The sequence below is a fragment of the Corvus cornix genome, chromosome 2 (assembly GCF_000738735.6).
Source record: "Corvus cornix cornix isolate S_Up_H32 chromosome 2, ASM73873v5, whole genome shotgun sequence".
NCBI classification, from domain to species: domain Eukaryota; kingdom Metazoa; phylum Chordata; class Aves; order Passeriformes; family Corvidae; genus Corvus; species Corvus cornix.
Window position 1 is genome coordinate 101,845,541 of NC_046333.1, and position 18,052 is coordinate 101,863,592.

General features: G+C 37.7%; 1 protein-coding gene across 1 annotated transcript in view; it reads right to left on the reverse strand.

Moving 5' to 3' along the window:
* Window positions 1-1,926: 1,926 nt before the first annotated feature.
* Window positions 1,927-18,052, reverse strand: part of VAPA (VAMP associated protein A) — a 28,367-nt gene continuing 12,241 nt past the window's right edge. The window contains exons 2-6 of the mRNA XM_039549091.1: window positions 13,596-13,748; window positions 10,901-11,004; window positions 8,777-8,857; window positions 6,248-6,424; window positions 1,927-5,281 (exon numbers count right to left, since the gene is read on the reverse strand). Coding sequence (XP_039405025.1) covers window positions 5,123-5,281; window positions 6,248-6,424; window positions 8,777-8,857; window positions 10,901-11,004; window positions 13,596-13,748 — 674 coding nt within the window. The 3' untranslated portion in view covers window positions 1,927-5,122. The remainder of the gene's footprint in view (window positions 5,282-6,247; window positions 6,425-8,776; window positions 8,858-10,900; window positions 11,005-13,595; window positions 13,749-18,052) is intronic.

Below are 18,052 nucleotides of genomic sequence, written 5' to 3' on the forward strand. Positions count from 1 at the left end.
TTCAAAAAAACAAACAAAAATAAAGACTTGGACATGACTCAAGGAATACTTGATGAGAAACAGGACAGAGTGTGTGCTAGAGAACAGGGGCTGTGCTTAAACTACCCAGTCATTTGCCTCAACACTCGTGCCTCAGTTTCCCCATCTCAAAAGCCAGGATAACCCATCCTTGACAAGGCAGACCGAGACACTCACAAGGACTGCTATTTAACTACTACCCACTGTGAGAAAAGCCTAGATACTGATCCCCAGTAGTAGTCTCTCTAAATTCACCTATGCATGTGAGCCTGCACCAACATTAGTAAAAACTTTCCATAATATCCTGAAATAATTATTCCAAGACTACAGCAATTTGTGAGTTGGTTGATTGTTGGGGCTTTTTTCCCTTGCAGAACTTGGATGATCAGAAGTCTTAACTTCCCAAAAAAAAAAAAAAAAGAACAAATCACACCTAAACAAAACAACTCACAGTAGTTTTTTTTCTTATCAACCAATTCAAAAGGTAATGGTAACTATTTCAGCCACCATTCAATTACTGTTTCATTTATTTCTAGTGTTTCAGCTCAGACTACTTAGCTGTAATTATGGCTGTCTGTCTCACACCTCTGTGCCTGGTTACTACAAACATCTTTTTAAGTCTTCAGAAAAGAAGAGGGAGATCAGCCTTCCACCACTGCCAGCAACAGAGTAGCTGCAGCACAAACAGAGATTCAATACCCTGCTGGCAGTGCTACCAACATTACATAAACTGGCACCAAGTTTTAAATAAAATGGCACTGCAGTGTTGCAGATGCTTATACCAGGATTCAGTTAAAACATAATTTGTAGGGAATTAAACAATAATTTCATCCAAAGCAGTTTCTAGATCTAGTTCACCACACAAACATATAAACCCTTGTCCCAGCAAACGAGGCACAGACACTGATCTTACCACCACCTGGCAATAATGACAAAACCAGGTAAAAGGTAAGAATCAACTGTTTTGCCTTTGCACAAGACCTCCTTTCTACATGATCATTTGTCACACACAGGGCAAATAAATAAGAGGTGACAACACCAGCACTACCTCTGCTTATGCACCCGTCAGAATCATCAATTCTTCAATGTACCTAACATGCATTGAAACAGAAAAACACAACAGACCAACTTCAATCACTTGGTTACACTATTTGAGTACCCCTGCGAAACACGTTTGGACAGGAAATAACCTACTTTATTTTATCAGTTTCAGTCCTTCCCACAGGAAGGAGCTCAAACCCTAGTGAAAACTGACTCCTGCATTTAGCTCCCCCTCTTGCCCAACACTCCAATGTGCTACCACTTTAAAGCAACCACAGAAGCTCAGCATCAGCAAAGACAGCAGCTCACTGGCAGCAGTGGCAAGTGCTACACAGAGATGAGCCTTCCAGGACACTCCCCACAAAGCCACTCCACAGGCACCAGAGTAGCAGCTAAGGCAGTGAACTATTACCTTCACAGCAATGCGGCTAAAAAGACAAGGTACAGAATTTCAATCCTGCCTGCAAACTTGGAGAGCAGGGCATTTCAGTATTGTAGTAAATATTTATTAGGGTTGCTCTGTAACTGCGTAGCTCTCATTCCATCTTTTGCTACAGATTGAAACAAGCGTTTGCTCCAGCAAGTCAATTCAGACGTAAATACCTGGGGACTCCCAACAGGAAAATTATTTGTCAAGATGATTCTTACAAATCTGAAAGATCCATCAGCATCCTCAGTGTTGCCTGGATCGAGGCCCCTGTTCTTCACTCCAGCACTGACTCTTCATCCAAGGCAGCCTCTTGCCATTTACCAGCAGAACCTAGAGCAGAACAGTGACACCACCCATGGGGACAAGATACACCTTTTCACTAGCAGCAGTCCACAGAATGGAGTCAGGGAGAAGTTCCAAAATAAAAAGGACACCACTACATTTTTAATAGTTTATTAACACTTCAACCTTTCATAACTTTGAAGAAGGCCTGAAAGATAAGTTTTGCTTATTGGCTTTGTCTTTTCCCCTTTGGCAAAATGTCACCTTTCAACTCCTCCCTCCACCCTCCCTCCTCCCAGGAGGATAATGAAGTTCCAAGCTACTGTTTGGTTGCTTCTTTTAAGTAAGTTGGCTTCAAACATAGCAGCAGAAACATGCAAGCCTGGGCAATAGCGTTTGTCAACAGATTTTAGAGAATGAGTAGAAATGCACAAATAAGTTGTGCATTGATACAAATAACTTTCTCTTAAATGAACTTTATATATATATATATATTCTAAGTGGGTTAAATCTGGTGCCCAGAATTACTACAGAAGCTGTATCTTCTAGTTAACTAGGTTTATTTTCTTTTTCCCCCTGAACCCCACTACTCTGTTTTAAAGTGCTATATTGATAAAAATTTTAAAGTAACTACTTTGATACTGTATACTTGTATTATCTTGCCCTTTTGAGAAACCAGAAGAGCAACCTGCAAGGTGTATTTAACTCAAGCGATGCATTTCCCCTCACATGACTTTATGGGCATCACCGTCTGCTCATATCACCAGGAGCAGGTGGAGAGACTGTATTTCCCTGTGCTTACATACACGAGTAAGCAGGCAGACAAAGCAAGAAGTTCTACCCATTTCAGGAACAAAGACAAACAATTTAATCCATAGTACATAATTCACTGAATACAGTTGATCTCATCCAAAGAGACTCCTGAGAGCAAAATAGTTTTAGCATTACATTTTATATACAGCTATGAAGGGATTACGGGAAACCAAGACAGTCTCCTTAGACCATTACTGAGAACTCTGGTTACAAGAGCCCTGTACTTTCACCTTGAAAACATTACTTAAACCATGACCAAAGTTTTACCACCAACTGTTTTCTTATTTATGAAAAAGTTATTTCATTCTGATTTTATCATTTTTACCATATTTCTGCTGCCAGATATCAAAACCTGAGTCAGCTGCATTGAGCAATGACTTGTTTTTCTGCTTTAAAGTCCTCTAAGTGCTAGCACCTTTGAAAACCTCCGTACACCATACTGTAAACATTTTAAGATCTTCCAGAGGGTTTTGTTTGGTTTTTCTCCCTTCAACGCAGGAATGACTGCTCTGTCTGAAGCAAACTACATCCTGCACAATATTGCTTTCATTATTTTCCACGTAATCAGTTTGGAACAGGCTATGAAAGTTTGATGTGGCGATGTTCTGTTAGAGAAAAAAAAAATCAGGAGAAATACACCATTCTGAACCAGTGGAACCAAAGTAATCAAAACCTTAACATAGTTTTTTCCAGTCACTGGGATGGAAGGAGACTTGAATGCAGACACTGGAACAAGTAATTGGAAACAGTGCTTGCATGCTTAAGTGAAAAGATAAGCAGTATTTGCATTTTCTCCATCATCTTCCTTGTACATGTGCAAGATTTCATAAAAAACTTTACCACAGAGAGCTATGACAGAACATCATGTAATTTTTTTTTTTTTTAAAAAGCACTAAAAATCAAAGGCAACCAAGATAATGTACATCTTTCCCAGAACATTTGTCTCAGCTACATAAGGTGTGCATATACCAAGGTCTAACACACTTAGCTGCACCACATCAAGTCAAGCTGTCCAAGAGCATACACAATTTTGCTTACAGGAGTATACTTCTTCCACAATTTTTCAAGTTTACAAGTAATTCCCTGTATTGGATTACGCTTACTCAGAAGTAGAGATAATATTTTGTTTCAATACTACTGTTTGTTTTTATGACATATTCAGAGATGAGGCAAGACATAAGATTAAGTGCAGGGAAGCATTTCAGACCCCAAAAATGCATTTTTTAAAACTTAGCTATACATGGTTAAAACAGGTAGATCTGCCAAGAGTTGCATAAAATTATTTCTATTTCCCAAAGGTGAGCAACTGAGCAGAAGGTGAGCAACTCAGCAAATATCAACTCTTCTGCATCATGGAATTCACTATGTGTGTCTGAATGATTCAACTTGCATTTTTTAATATTTGCTAAGACAGAATTATAAACTGAGTAAGTTAGTATATGTGAATTAAGTACCCTTAAGAAATCAAAGAATAATGTTGACTCCTGGAAGACACCCAGAAGATCCAAAGATGGAACAGAAGGTTGATTATTACACTCCTGCACAATCCAAGCAAATTGTTAATATATTGAAAACATTCATGTCTGGTATTTGTACCTGCTGGATATCCAAATTATTCTGTCTCAAACCAAGTTTGATAACCATCCTCTTTGTAGCTGAAAGCAGCCAGAAAACAGTTCATTTTTTTTAAACAAATGGAATGGAAACCTTTTTTTTTTTTTTCTTTCCCAAGCTTCAATTACAACAGTCAAAGCCAGAGACTTAAGCAAATAAACTTCAAAATAGCCATTTGTTACAAGTAGCAAATTACCATGAACAATGAACTTGTTAAGAATCCCCTCTAAAAGCACGACACACACAAACAGGCTACCCGCAGAAAAATCTGTTAACAATTTTATTTCTTTTGTCATGTTAAATATTATGGGACAGGACTGTTAAGGATGAAAAACTCTCAACAATGCCTCACAAGGAATAAGAAAGAAATTCTGCCATGATATTAGCAAAGTAAGGTAAGGAGAAAATTTACACAGTAAGAGGCACCATTTCCCCCAGAATACCTCCTGTCATATTCCTGAATGAGTGGGATTAGCAATCTAATAAATCATTTGTCAAGAGGTAACAGCAACAGATAAAATTTTAAAGGATTATTAAAATAACATTTACAAGACTCTGAACAATTTTCGAATTCTTATTAAAACCACAGAAAGAAAGAACAATTCTTTATTTATGAATTTTCATAAAGGACTGACTGTGCAACTGATACCTGCTATTGATGACTGAATGTACAATTTTGTCCAGCAGCTGAACAGTTTGTCTTTTCAGATTGTGTTTTCTAACCGTGCGAGATCATTAAAGGCAAAGCCTGTTATGATGCTGTACATAAGAACAGCCACTCGGGCCGTACTACCCATGATGTGGTAGGTAAACAAACCTTTTTCTGGCCAAGAGAAAACAAAACAAAAAAAACCAAAACGAAACAAAAACAAAAACAAAAAAAAAGGAAGCTGCAGTTTTGCATGCTTCTCTCACTCATTCTTTCTACAAGATGAACTTCCCTAGAAAGAATCCAATGAAAATGGCTGCAATTACAACAAGAAGTGAAGGAAGAGAATTAGAGCCATTATCTCTGAGGGCCAAAGCTGTGGGCGATCCAGATTTATCCGAGTGCGCTACCTTTCTGAGCCTCAAGCCTTCATCCTGAGGGGAGGAAAAAACACAGATGGAAAAAAAATATAAATACATCATTACAATAGTAAAAACTGAACTCAAAAGGCCATATTTACTGGCGAATATTTAAATAAAGTTTCTAAAAAGACCTCAACGCATACAACATGACACCACACCAAAATCCAAAACATGGACACAGAAAACCATATTTTAAATAAGGACCATAATTCACTAGTCTCTCTGCTTAAAAAATATTCCAAAAATCTTGGTAGGCCCAATGAAGCATCCTGCTCTTACTTAATATGTGTCAAAATTACATAGAAGTAATTCCTTGTTGTTAATGAGAAACATCTGCTTTGTTTAGTCTCAATGTCATCAGGATTACAGGTCTGGATATATCATAGTTATTATGTTATATATTATTTCATAGTTCTTTAAAAGACTACCACAGCCAGTGAAATTGTCCAAACTGTTCCGAAAGCAAATATATCGAAAAGACACATAAAGTCATGTATTGACTACTGACGGGTCACTGAAATAACACCTTTACATAGAGGTACAAGAAAGTAGTGTTTGCTTACCTCCTCTGGCCAAACAATTGTTCTTATTCTCTGTTTGTAATACAAAATGTTACTGCTCTGGATCTCATTTACTCATTATTAAAGAAAAATAAAGCACTTTTAAAACGCTAATTTAATTCAGTAGCTTTGACTCAGACCTAAATTAATAAGATCACCTTAAAGAGGACCATTTCATTTAAGAAGAAGATTATGCAGCTTCAATATCTCATCCATGACAATCACAAAGTCTCAATCACTGACAAGTTCAAGATATACATAATATACAGGACAGTAAAACCATACAGCGAATCAATCTTGACATTCTAACAGTTTTATCTACTTGCTGGAATACATATGTTTTGGCCTAATTACAAACCAGACCTTTGAATCAAGCAGAGTGAAGCCACTTCAATATAAATGTGGACACAGAACTTACTCTCAGGTGCCGATTTTCATCTGTCAGCTTCATAATCTCTGCCTGAAGTCTTTTGCACTCCTCCACGAGCTTCCTTGTTTCAGTATCATTAAGTGAAACACTATGTGGTTTTGGCATCGGTCCATCCTGCTTAGATGCGTTCAGTACTGGGGCGGATTTGCTTGCATCTATATCATTCTACAAATATCAAGAATGATTTGAGAATTTTACTTACCCAAAGAAAAACCATCCACAGCTTAGAAGTGAAACAATGAAGCTACCGATACAGTTCAACAAAGTTTATATTTACAGTAAGCTGAACAGACACACTGACAGTTCAGTTCTGATTAGCTCAGGTGTTAAAAAAGCAAGAGAAGATTGCACTGTTTACCTGGTACTACACTCTACTGAGACACAAATTAATACTTTAGCTGCTTAACACTGACCCAGGAGGCATCCAAAAGAGGGCATAAAATACACCAAAGATCATCTGAACTTGGGGGGAAAAAAATAAAAGGAAGAAAAGTAATCCTGCAATAGTAAGAAACAAAACAAAGTAAAACCAAAGCAGATCATGTCACAAACTCATATAAAGTGTGTATGATACAAATGTTTTGCACTTATAACACCTTTTAGTGAAGGAAAATAAAGTGCTGCACAAACATGAAACTTAAGTCTCACAGCATCTGAAATACATATTACTAATTCTGAAGAGTCACAAAAAGCTGTGAAAAAACCAGTACTAAAATTAAAAATCTAATTCCCACAGCTCTGCTCAAAGTCACAGAATCATAGAATAGTTTGGGTTGGAAGGAACCTCAAAGAATATCTAGTTCCAATCCCCCCACTATGGGCAGGGACAATTTTCACTAGATCAGACTGCTCAAAGCCTGATCCAACACAGCCTTGAACACCTTGAGGGATGGGGCCTCCACAACTTCTATGGGCAACCTGTTCCAGTGCCTCACTACCTCCTCAGTAAAGAATTTCCTCCAAACATCTAAACCAAATCTTTCATCTTTTAGTTTAAAACCATCCCCCCTTGTGTTACCACTATCTGCCTCTGTTAAAAGTTGCTGCAGTGGGGTGTCCATGCAGCCTTCTCTTCTCCAGGCTGAACAACCCCAGTTCTCAGCCTGTCTTAACACGAGAGGTGCTCCAGCCCTCTGAGCATCTTCAGGGCCCTCCTCTGGACTTGCTCCAACAGGTCCACATCCTTCCTATGCTGGGGAACCCAGAGCTGGACTCAGGACTTCAGATGGGGGTCTCACAAGGGCAAAGTAGAGGGAGGGAAAATCACCTCCCTTGACCTGCTGGCCACACTTCTTGTGATACAGCCCAAGATGCTTTCTGGGCTGTGGGCACACACTGCAGATTCATGTCCAGCTTTTCAACCACGAGAACCCCCACGACATGGCAAGCCTGACTGCCAGTGAAGACTGAGCCAAGGAACTCAGTGAGTACCTCAGCCTTCTCTATATCTGTTGTCACGAGTTCTCCCTTCTTGTCTGTCGGGGGGGGTTAACTCTCCTTGTCATTTCTTTTCTGACATATGTACTTACGGAGTCCCTTCTCATTACTCTTCACATCCCCTGCCAAGTCCCAGTCCATCTGTGCCTTGGTTCTCCTGATCCCACCCCTAAACACCCCTAAACCATAGCCCTGTATTTCCCAAGTCACATGTCCCAGCTTCCACTGGCTGTGCATTGCCCTCTTACTCTCCTCAATGCGAGGAGCAGATCCTTGCTCAGCTATGCCATTTTCTGGCCTGCCTTCCTTGATTTCTTACACATCAGGATGGAAAGCACTTGCACTCTAAGAAAAATGGCCTTAAAGAGTTGGCCCTAAAAGAGCGTAAAGCTCCCTAAGAGTGGCTGTAAAGAGCTGATTTTTTAATTAAAGAGTCAGCTCCTCTGTCCCTAGGGACAGTTTCTTAGGAAAAAGTACAAAAGGAGGTAGTTTTGTATACCCATTACATTTCTCTCAGTCCATTACACACTTCATGAAATTAAAGCCAGAAAGTAGATAACTAAGTGCCTTGATATTAAATGCTCAACCTTTACATTTTTACTGTTTAAGACACACTTCGGAAGCTTACACCTTCATCTCACAAATTATTCTTGACTAAAAAAAACAAAAACAAAAAACCAACAAAAAAAACCCAGACCACAAAGCAACTGCTACACCCCCTTCCCTCCAAGATTATACTGAGATTGCATACAAAAACGATGAAGTATAAAAATAACAAAAAGATAGTTTTTTGGCACTGGTCTCCAATGCTGGAGTTTTCTAAGATGTGGGTGGACAGTGTTCCCTTTTGGACAAGATCTTGGACCAGATAGTACTTCAAGGTCCCTTTAAACCTGGGCTGTTCTGTGATTCTATGAATCCTTAAAAAGTTATATACTGAACACCCCTCCTGACTAATTTAGTACAAATTCCTTCAATTCATTTAATCATTAAATCAAATAGGTTGAAAAAACCCTGAAATTTCTGTGAGATCCTACCAGTCAGTGGTACAGATCTTACAGTTTCTTACTCCTTACTTACCAGTTTATCATTTTCGTTGGGCATTTCAAATACACATCTCAATTTGGAGTCCATTAACTCATCAGGTTTCGCTTCTTTCCACTAAGACAACAATTAATAGTTATTTAACATGCTGGACTCATGCAAACATCTCAACAGTTCATAAGCTTGCTCTTAGCTCTGGCCTTCTACACAGCTGAATACCATGTTTACCCTCCCTGCAATTTTCAGACTTGCTTATGAACAATGCTTTTTGTTTACACTCACTGCTGTGAAGTAAAAAAAGCTAGAAATGGTTATTCAAGTCTGGAAATGAAAAAGAGTAAACTGAATGCAAGGATGGATCCATCAGAGGTTTGTATGAAATAGGGAGGGGACAATACAGTGGTTTCTTAACACACAATGGGACACAAGTAGCATTGGAGTCAGTTTGAAAAGAAAGTTCTAGCCCTATTAAGCCTCAGTAAATGTACTTCTTGTATCCCATCTTGGAAGCACTGATTTTAAACAAAAGATTGAAAGACACCTTTTAGTGACTCTAGTGACTCTGTGTTTGTTCTAGAGTAAATTTCTTTAGTTCTTTAAATTTTAGACTTTTAACCACTTTCTCCTTTTACTCCATATCATGCGACAATTTGGGCCTAGAGAATTTTTCAAAGCTGTTTATAAAAACCATTTTAAATTCTAATGGTTATCAGTCTATTTAAATAACTAAAATATGCTGGAATCTCTCTCCTCAACTGACAGTTAACATTCAAAGCATGCACTTCATGTAGTTGCCTTAAATTCTTAGGCTCAGAGACTGCTCTGAAGTCTGCAGCAATTTTTCTAATAGGTCCTCTACTGTTACCTTGGAATTGTAGGTGTTACAGATTCAAATATTCAGGTTTTTCATAACATCCTTCCTATTATTTTTTTTCCAGTGGCATTATTTATACAGTAACTTACAATAACAACTATCGATTTCCTGAAAGCTCCATGTCTCAGTATTGTATACCTGAACACACTAAGAAAGCAGTTATTTGAAAGGTATTTCTGAAGCTGGTTTTTATACCCTCACCAAATAGCCATGCTTCATTTACCACACATACCCAAGAGCTACTAGAGCATATGAAGAAAAACAAACCAGTTCAAAAAGGCAGACAGATGTTAACTTTCACGTCTCAAAAGCTTCACAAAATCTAGAAGGTTTTCCACTGCTTCCAGTGAAGAGTGATGCCACAGCAGTCTTTGCCTTCTTATAAGGGGACAGAGCCTAAACCTGAAAAGGTCTCCTCCTGGATTTCAGCAATTTATAAAATCTCATCTTTATCCTTTGTTTCCCCTCTCCTTCTCTGCCTTGAGTGAACATCAGATGTACCTGTGTAAACACAAGCATTCCCTAAAATAGTTTCTAGAGTTAGAAGCATGTGCAATGTTGACCTCCACCTTAGGACATACTTATGTGAGTCCAAATACACCCTAAAAAGCACATTCTGACAACTGAGGGCTTAATTCCCATTGCTGCCAGCCAGTAAAATCAGAAACAGGCACCTTACTTCTAAACTAACAAGCACAAACCTACATATCTTCTTTCTGGATCTTGCATCAGACCAACCCAGCCTAAGAACTAAAGCTACAACAGGTTCTATTAAAACAGAAAATAAATCTATCATTTGTCCTGTGTTTAGCCACTTGGTATCTTGTAGGGAGACACATCTTAGTCTTGAAAATGTTCTAATTCATTATAATCCCATTCAACATTTCACTTAAACACTTTTCAGACCAAATGAACCCATTTCAGACAGCTTCAGGCTTGTTGTTTGAATATACTCTTGATTCCTTCAAATTCAATCTGTTTATCCCCTTCAAATCAGCTGCGTGTAAAGGTATAACATGCCCATATTTTAACACTGAACTGACCTTACCTTAGACTCACCACTATATCCATTCAACAACCTCGAGGTTAATCACTAGAGGCAAGTTCTAAGAACTGACCTTGTATTTCATATTAAAAACCCTGAATCACATTTGAAGTCACACTTGTTCAGAGAAAATCCAGTTCTTCTTCAAACAGAAACTGCAAAAATGTGGATCATTTATAGCTAAGTCAAATTTTTTAAGAAAAAAAAAATACAACAGTCATTTTACTCTGTTTTTACTTACCACTGCCTCCATATCTGTAATATTTGGTGGTGCATAGGTTGTTTGTACCATAAACTTGTGTTTACTCTTCTCATTTGGGTCATAGTCAAAAGGCTGCAGCATTACTGTTTCAAAGAAAAAAATAAAACTGTGACTCTTCAGCTAATCACTACAGCAAGCATGCTATCCACTTCAGATTTATTCCCCATTGAACAGACACTGAAAGTTAAAATGCAAAGGCAATGCACACACTGTAGAAACAGGGACTCAAGAGGTCAGAGTCTGGTGTAGCTGACATGATTATTTCTCTAATTACTATAGGAAAAGACATTTCATATACAAATATGTACAAATAGATCCTGTAAGAGAGACCAAAAAAAAATTACATCTAGGTATGGGGGGGGGGGGGTGGGGGTAGGCTTGCATCTTGATCTACCAGAGGATGAGGACTCAGTGAACTGCAGAGATTAATTTTTTGGCAGTGTACATACACCTGTCTTCCACAGAATGGGAATGCCAGTTCAGTATATCTTTATACAAAATTAAGAGAAGCAGAAGCAGTTTCAGAAAAATATAAGAAAAATTACATGGAGTCCTATAACCGGTATCTGTATATGTACCTATCTTACAGCAATGAAAAAGCTATAGAAGAGATACTGATAGAGCTAGAAAAATGCAACAGCAGAAGGAAAAACAGTAACAAGTAACAGTAACAAGCTGTGAAGGAAGAGAAGTAACATGCTATATCATGAAAAAAAACCACAACAACAAGCAATTGCTGTTAACAACAACAAACAATACATGACAGGATAATAAATAGTAAATTTAGGGCATCAAGGTAAAGAAAAACAGCTCTTACGGAATTTGTATTTTTGGAAAAAAATTAATAAACATGGCTGAAGAAGGTTTCTTAGTGCTTCACAACTGAAAAGTGATAAATGATTTAAAAATGTCTGTGGACTTCCTCAAAATGACTGTCAAATCATCTCCAACAATGAATTTAAAAACTGGTTTGGCTCTGATTCAGCACGATGCATTTAACAGGCTGAAGACAGCTAACACTACCTCAACATTCAGTTTTGAACGTAAGAGCTTCAGCCCACAGTATCCTACAGTTATTTCTCTCTGCACAACAATGTGAGAGAAATCTATTTTTAATTATGTGAAAGATGACTCAGCACTGAAAACACTCAGTTGAGGGACTGATGAGATAAAGTGGGTCACTAGAAAAATAATCTGTGCACTTATTTTAGCAAATTACCCAAAAGAAATTACATGCCTAAAAACAAAAAGATGAAACTGACACTTTGGGGAAGAGAACTTAGCTCTGAAAAGCACTGTGGAGTCACTCTAACTCAACAACTGCACTTGAAAACATCTTGAGGTCACTGTAGCTGAATAACTGCATGAGAATCCAGTAATACAGAAATAGGCACACCAAAGACTTCCTGCTATGCCAACTGAAGAGTCAAGCAGTGTGACACTGTTTCCCTTTATTGGTGATCCTGAAGCCACAATATGGTTTACAGCTCCAGTACTGACTCATTTGAAAAACCAAAATATTAAAGCTTTAAAAGGATGATTTGCAACTGTGAAAACACACAGGATGTAATCCTTCAATCTATTAAATTCCCTAAAGAGAAAGTCCAGCAAGATCTTGACTGTGATATCAAACTACCCACTGGAAAGACCCCAGATACCAGATCAAACACACAGCTAAGGCAAAATGGCTGTAAGTTGTCATTGAAGATGAAAATAAAGAAGTTTTTGACTATTTGAATCTTAAACCAATTCTCAGTAAAATGATCTTTCTGAGTCAGTGAACAAGTACCACATGAGTCCAGATGCTGGACTGCCCATGGTAAGCAATAATGAAGTTTTAAAGGGCCCCGTTCTACAGATCATATTAGAACAGAAAACTCCTACAAGGAAAGTTACTCTAAGGTTTTAATCAACCAAAGTTTTCTTGGGTTCTTCTTTGCGTCTTTTGAACATATCACCTGAAGACAGTTCTCCAGCTTCTTTTAAACTTGCCAAAGGGTGTAAGAATGTGAATCTGAAAAGCTCTGAGGATTGCTCCATTATTTCCCTTTTGCTTTGCTACAGAGGTCTCCAAGGATTCTAAAATAATCAGTTTTCTAGACCTAGGACATCTAGGAGTTCACACCTGTATTGCCTGTGATCTCTACAATCTGAATCCCCCTTCTTCTAGTGATTCTACCTCAAAATGGTCCAGAGAATGACCTACAAAAATCATTTACCAAATCTTAAAACTAGTATCTAGTCTTCCCATTTTCTTGAGAAAAACAACTAGCTAAAATTGTAAACTAATTTTTTCTTAAATGCAATGAACGATGAAATGTTACATTTTAAGCACATCAGAGCAGCCAAGTAATGCTTCTAAACACGAATATAGTAGTCTGAAGCAAAGGTACTGTTAACGTCACTGCCCTTTTTCAATTTGCTTCTCCTCCTTTCAGAGAACCACAGATAAATGTGACAAAGGCAAGTATTTCTATACAGAGGATTTTTTCATATATCATTGCAGCTCTGCATCAAGTTGCCATCACACTTATGAAGGGAATCTCTTTTATTTAAAAAAAAAAAGTTTTAAAAAGCTGACATACTTCAAACAGTCTTTAAGATCAAGCATTAGGGAACTTCATTAAAGGCTTTAAAAACACTTAACCTACAACTGCGTGTTTTTGTTTTTTACCTGAAACAATTACAGATGATCCTGGGTCAATAATTCCACTGTTTGGCCTTACACAGTATCGACGAGGTGCTGTGGTCTTCACTTTGAAGCATACTTTCCTATCTGACGGATTTCGTAGTTTAAGATTTGTAGTTACTACATCTGTAAAGGGACCTGAAAAAAAGGTTGGTGTTTTTTAAATATACATGTATCTCTGGAGAAGAAATCTCTTTATACGGTACAAGTAACTCTTAAAATATATCTTGTTGCCAACAAACTTCTAAAAGCAGGTTAAATCATACAGCTGTTAGGCACATACACTCTGTTACATGTAAAGAGTGCTCTATCACCCTAGTTATAACAATATACATCACAGCAATCAAGAACTCTTAAATAGTACAACAGACTCAAGCTGCTGCCACAAGTGGTTCATACATGCAGATATTAATTTTACTAAATCATTCTTAACATTTGAAATACCAAGAAGGTACTGGTCATATGCAGAAGTAAATTTTGCTGAATTTTTCTTTAGGAATAGAAGCAACACATTCTTTGGAACTCTTTCAATTGTTTAAAGAAAGCAAACAGACTAAAATACAGTCACTGCTATATTTCACTATATTTTAACTTCTGTTGGCTTCTGAGCTCCTATAGACTTGACTGAACAAGGCATCAATCTCCTCTTTTAAACTCAAAATAAGCAAGAGAAATGATACTCTGTTTATGCGTGTACTCTAACTGATCCCCAGAAAAGCAGGTTGTAGTTGCTATATTTATGTATTCAATGCAATGTACTCTCTTAACTGTATTTATGTTAAACCTTCAGGATAGGAATTCCTTCCAAGATTGGACAAGACTTGGACAAGAGGCATAATTTCAATATCAAACTGCAAAAGCATATCTTCCAACAGAGATCACCTTCATGCAATGCCACACAGTAACAGCACAAAAAATAAGGTTCACAGCATTCTGAGCCGTGTTAATCTCCCTTACGCATTTGTCATCTGAAAGCAAGACTGCAAGGGCTCTAGAAAAATGGTACTCAGATAAACATGAAATTTATTCAAGAATATTTCATGTGTACATCAACTTTTAAGAACTTTATCGTTCTTTAAAGTTACACATTAAATTACTTAAAAATAATTTTTATCAGTATTGAAAACAAAACAACAACTTTTCCATTAAAAAACTACAAAGAAAGCAAACTTCAGATTAAATTGAATGAAAAATATAAGTGATATGAACAAGTGGTAAGGTACAACAAAACCACTAATTGCATGAGACATAGGAAGTCAACTCTCTTCTCAACACCTTATTGCAGAGAGGTGTCTGTACTTCTCTGAAGGAAACAGCTCTGCCCACCATCAAACATGTTATTACATTAGAGGGCTCACTATTTGACTGATGCCTTTGTTTCTATAACTCATTCCAAATACTTGACTGAGAGAGCGTTAAACAGTCTTAATACAAAATACCAAGATACAAATACATAAAGACTAAAAAGAAAATTACTGACAACCAGAATACTGAGATGTAGATGAAAATGCATGTGAGCTAGATTTAGATTCAGTGAGGTTCTTTTGACAAAATAGGAACTGGTATTATTTGTCTGAAACTTCACTTCTAATCTGACTTTATATATGGTGGATGAAATAAGTCATCCTCTCAATTCAGGCAAATTTGACACAGCCTCCAAGATTTACAAAACTACTTGAAAGTTTCCTGCCACTCATCTCCTGATGGCTCTTGCAGGATCCAGTTGTCTTTACTTATAGAGAGAGATCCAAAAATAACTCCCATCACCCATACCACAAACTGAACTAAAATCAGGCAGTGGAATACTCTTCTCACTCTAAGACTGGTGATACACTCATAACACACCAAACACGTATTTTTTCAAGCTACACACACATTTTTGAGGAAGTTACTCTGGGAGTTTTACTAACAACCACCTAAGCTATTAGTCATCTAATAACCACTGCTTTTGCAGTGCCCAGAGGCAAATAGCACCTTGAATCTGGCTTTCAAACTTGTGTGTTGCCTTTTTTTTAATTGCAACTCCAGGCCACCTAAGGAGCTCTGCTTCTCAATTTTGTCAACTACTTTTACTAAGGACATTCTGCACAAAGGGAAAAAAAGAAACAGTTCAGAGGCTCATTTTGAAAAGCACAGTCATCAAGAAAAGGAGCTATACTATTCAAAATCAGTTTGTTTCAAGACAAAGTAGCAGTGAATTTATAAACTGATGATTAACTGGTTTTTAAACCAAAACAGAAGATGTTCTGTTTCTTTTGAGACGTGAAAGGTCTCCTCAAGCCTGCCTTTTTAAAGTGTGCAATAATGAGATAGGATTCAAAATATTCTTCAAATTACTCTGATATTTACTGTCAGTTTCAACACTTCAGATAATTATAAGAAATCTGCTTTTCTTTCCCAGGTACATGAATGCAGTGACCTCCTTTGCATTTCCTGGATACTTCACAAAAAAAAGCTTTTACCTTGGGGACATTTTTTAGAATCAGACATTTCTTTCAGCAGTGACTGAAATATTTTTCAAGGTCTAGAGGATGCTTTTGACAGCTTTACCTTTCACCTGCTTTCTAAAAGCTTTAAAGAAAATAGCTGTATAAAGCCTCTCAAGACTTGCAACCATCAGATTTAATAAATAGGTGGTAGCAAATTGGTGCACAAAAGGAAAAGATGACTGAATTTCATTGTTCCTGCAGAACCCAGCTGTTTTCATAGTTTAGTGGCATACCAACAGCATGGATCTGAGCAGGGACAGGCAGGAACAGATAGAAGGACAGTAAATCAGAAAAAAAATCACGTGATCTAAGTTAGCATGACATACCCTTCAAAAAAGAAACTGCAACACCTGTAGAAGATTCTGGAGTTCACTGTTACACAAACATAAGCACCCCTATCTTTGGAGGAGTGGGGGAATGAAGTACTAGCTGGCAGTAACAGCCTAAGTGCAAAAGCCTAAACTATGACCTTTCTCACGGAAAAAGGTGGGGCAGAGGCAGAAGAACCAGGAAAAAGAAATGTTTTGGATCGTATTACACAGACTGCATGTAAACAAGGAAAAGAACTGGCAAAGATGGATACAAACATTATGCACATGCATCAAAATGGACAAATGCACACCCACTTCATCTCAGTAAACATTCAACTACACCAGGGCAGCATTATAATCTCAAAAATAGCATCTCACCTGCTGCTTGCATGACACTCAGGTCCAAGCAGGTTTTTATTTAAGCACTTAAACCTCAGACAGGCTTATGTCTAACTGTACAAACAGAAGCTGTGGTAATTCAACTAATAACTCAAGCTATATATCAACGTAACATGATGTCGAATGACAAGAGATCATTGCTTTATAAACCCGTAATTTCAATCTAATAACCTCTGGAAATCAAGAGTTACTTTAGATGGGACAGAGAGTTCAACAGCTCTCTTAGCTGTGTAAATTCAAGACATCAATTGCAGCATCTTCCTGGAATGACGGTTGTGAGAGTGTCATTTTGTTCCAACGGTTTTGAATGGAGCAGTGACAACTCATGCTGCAAGTTTTCCCGTCACTTTGACTTACGAGGGCCTTCGAAAAGAAGGACAGACACCTGCCTAATCACACTCAGAAATACCAGACATATCCAAACACTTAATGTGTGTGAAATATTAATTTCTATTTCAGCTATCTTGCAGCACAGTCACCACAACATTAATGGCAGGGTTGCCTCTGGCAACTATGAGCTTGGACTACAACAACTAGTGGACTGAAGAAATGCCACAGATTCTGCAGAGCCAGTTTCCACTGCTGAAACACAGTGCCAAATTTCCCAGCTTGCCACATGCTTGCTAGTTATGCTGTAGTATGACCGAAATACTACGTATTACTGGACAGGTAGGACCTGTACAGAGATCTTTTTCATCAAGTGTTATTTTCACTTCAGATGCAGGTCTCCTTCACTGTCCCAGCTTCAAAACCCATCCCTCTACCACCTGAGATGGTCAAACATCAGAGAAAAAATGATGATGTGAATATGCCTTCCTAATATGGGAAGGAAGCGCTTAGACAAACCTCCACAGGCTGGGGTACCCCTGGGAAAGGTGAGAGACCCATGTCAGTATGTCTAGTTGTTGGCAGTACAGAGCAAACAAAGCACTTCTGAGAAGGGGGCAGGTTTGGTCAGCAAGAAGCTCCATTCAAAATTAGTAAGGCTGTCATAATGTACACACAAAGCCTGTCATAAAACATCACCTCTACCTAAAATTGGATAAGAAGAAATTATAATTTCATTAAATTACACTGAATCTTTTATAATTATAAGGCAAATCACTTGTACAGTTGTACAAAAATGAGCATGCATTATTAAACAAAATCAACAACATTTTATGGAACAGTTTAAGTGTTAAGCATATTGCCCTCTTCAATTTAAGACAATGAACTGTAGCTGTTGCAAAACCCAATATCTAAG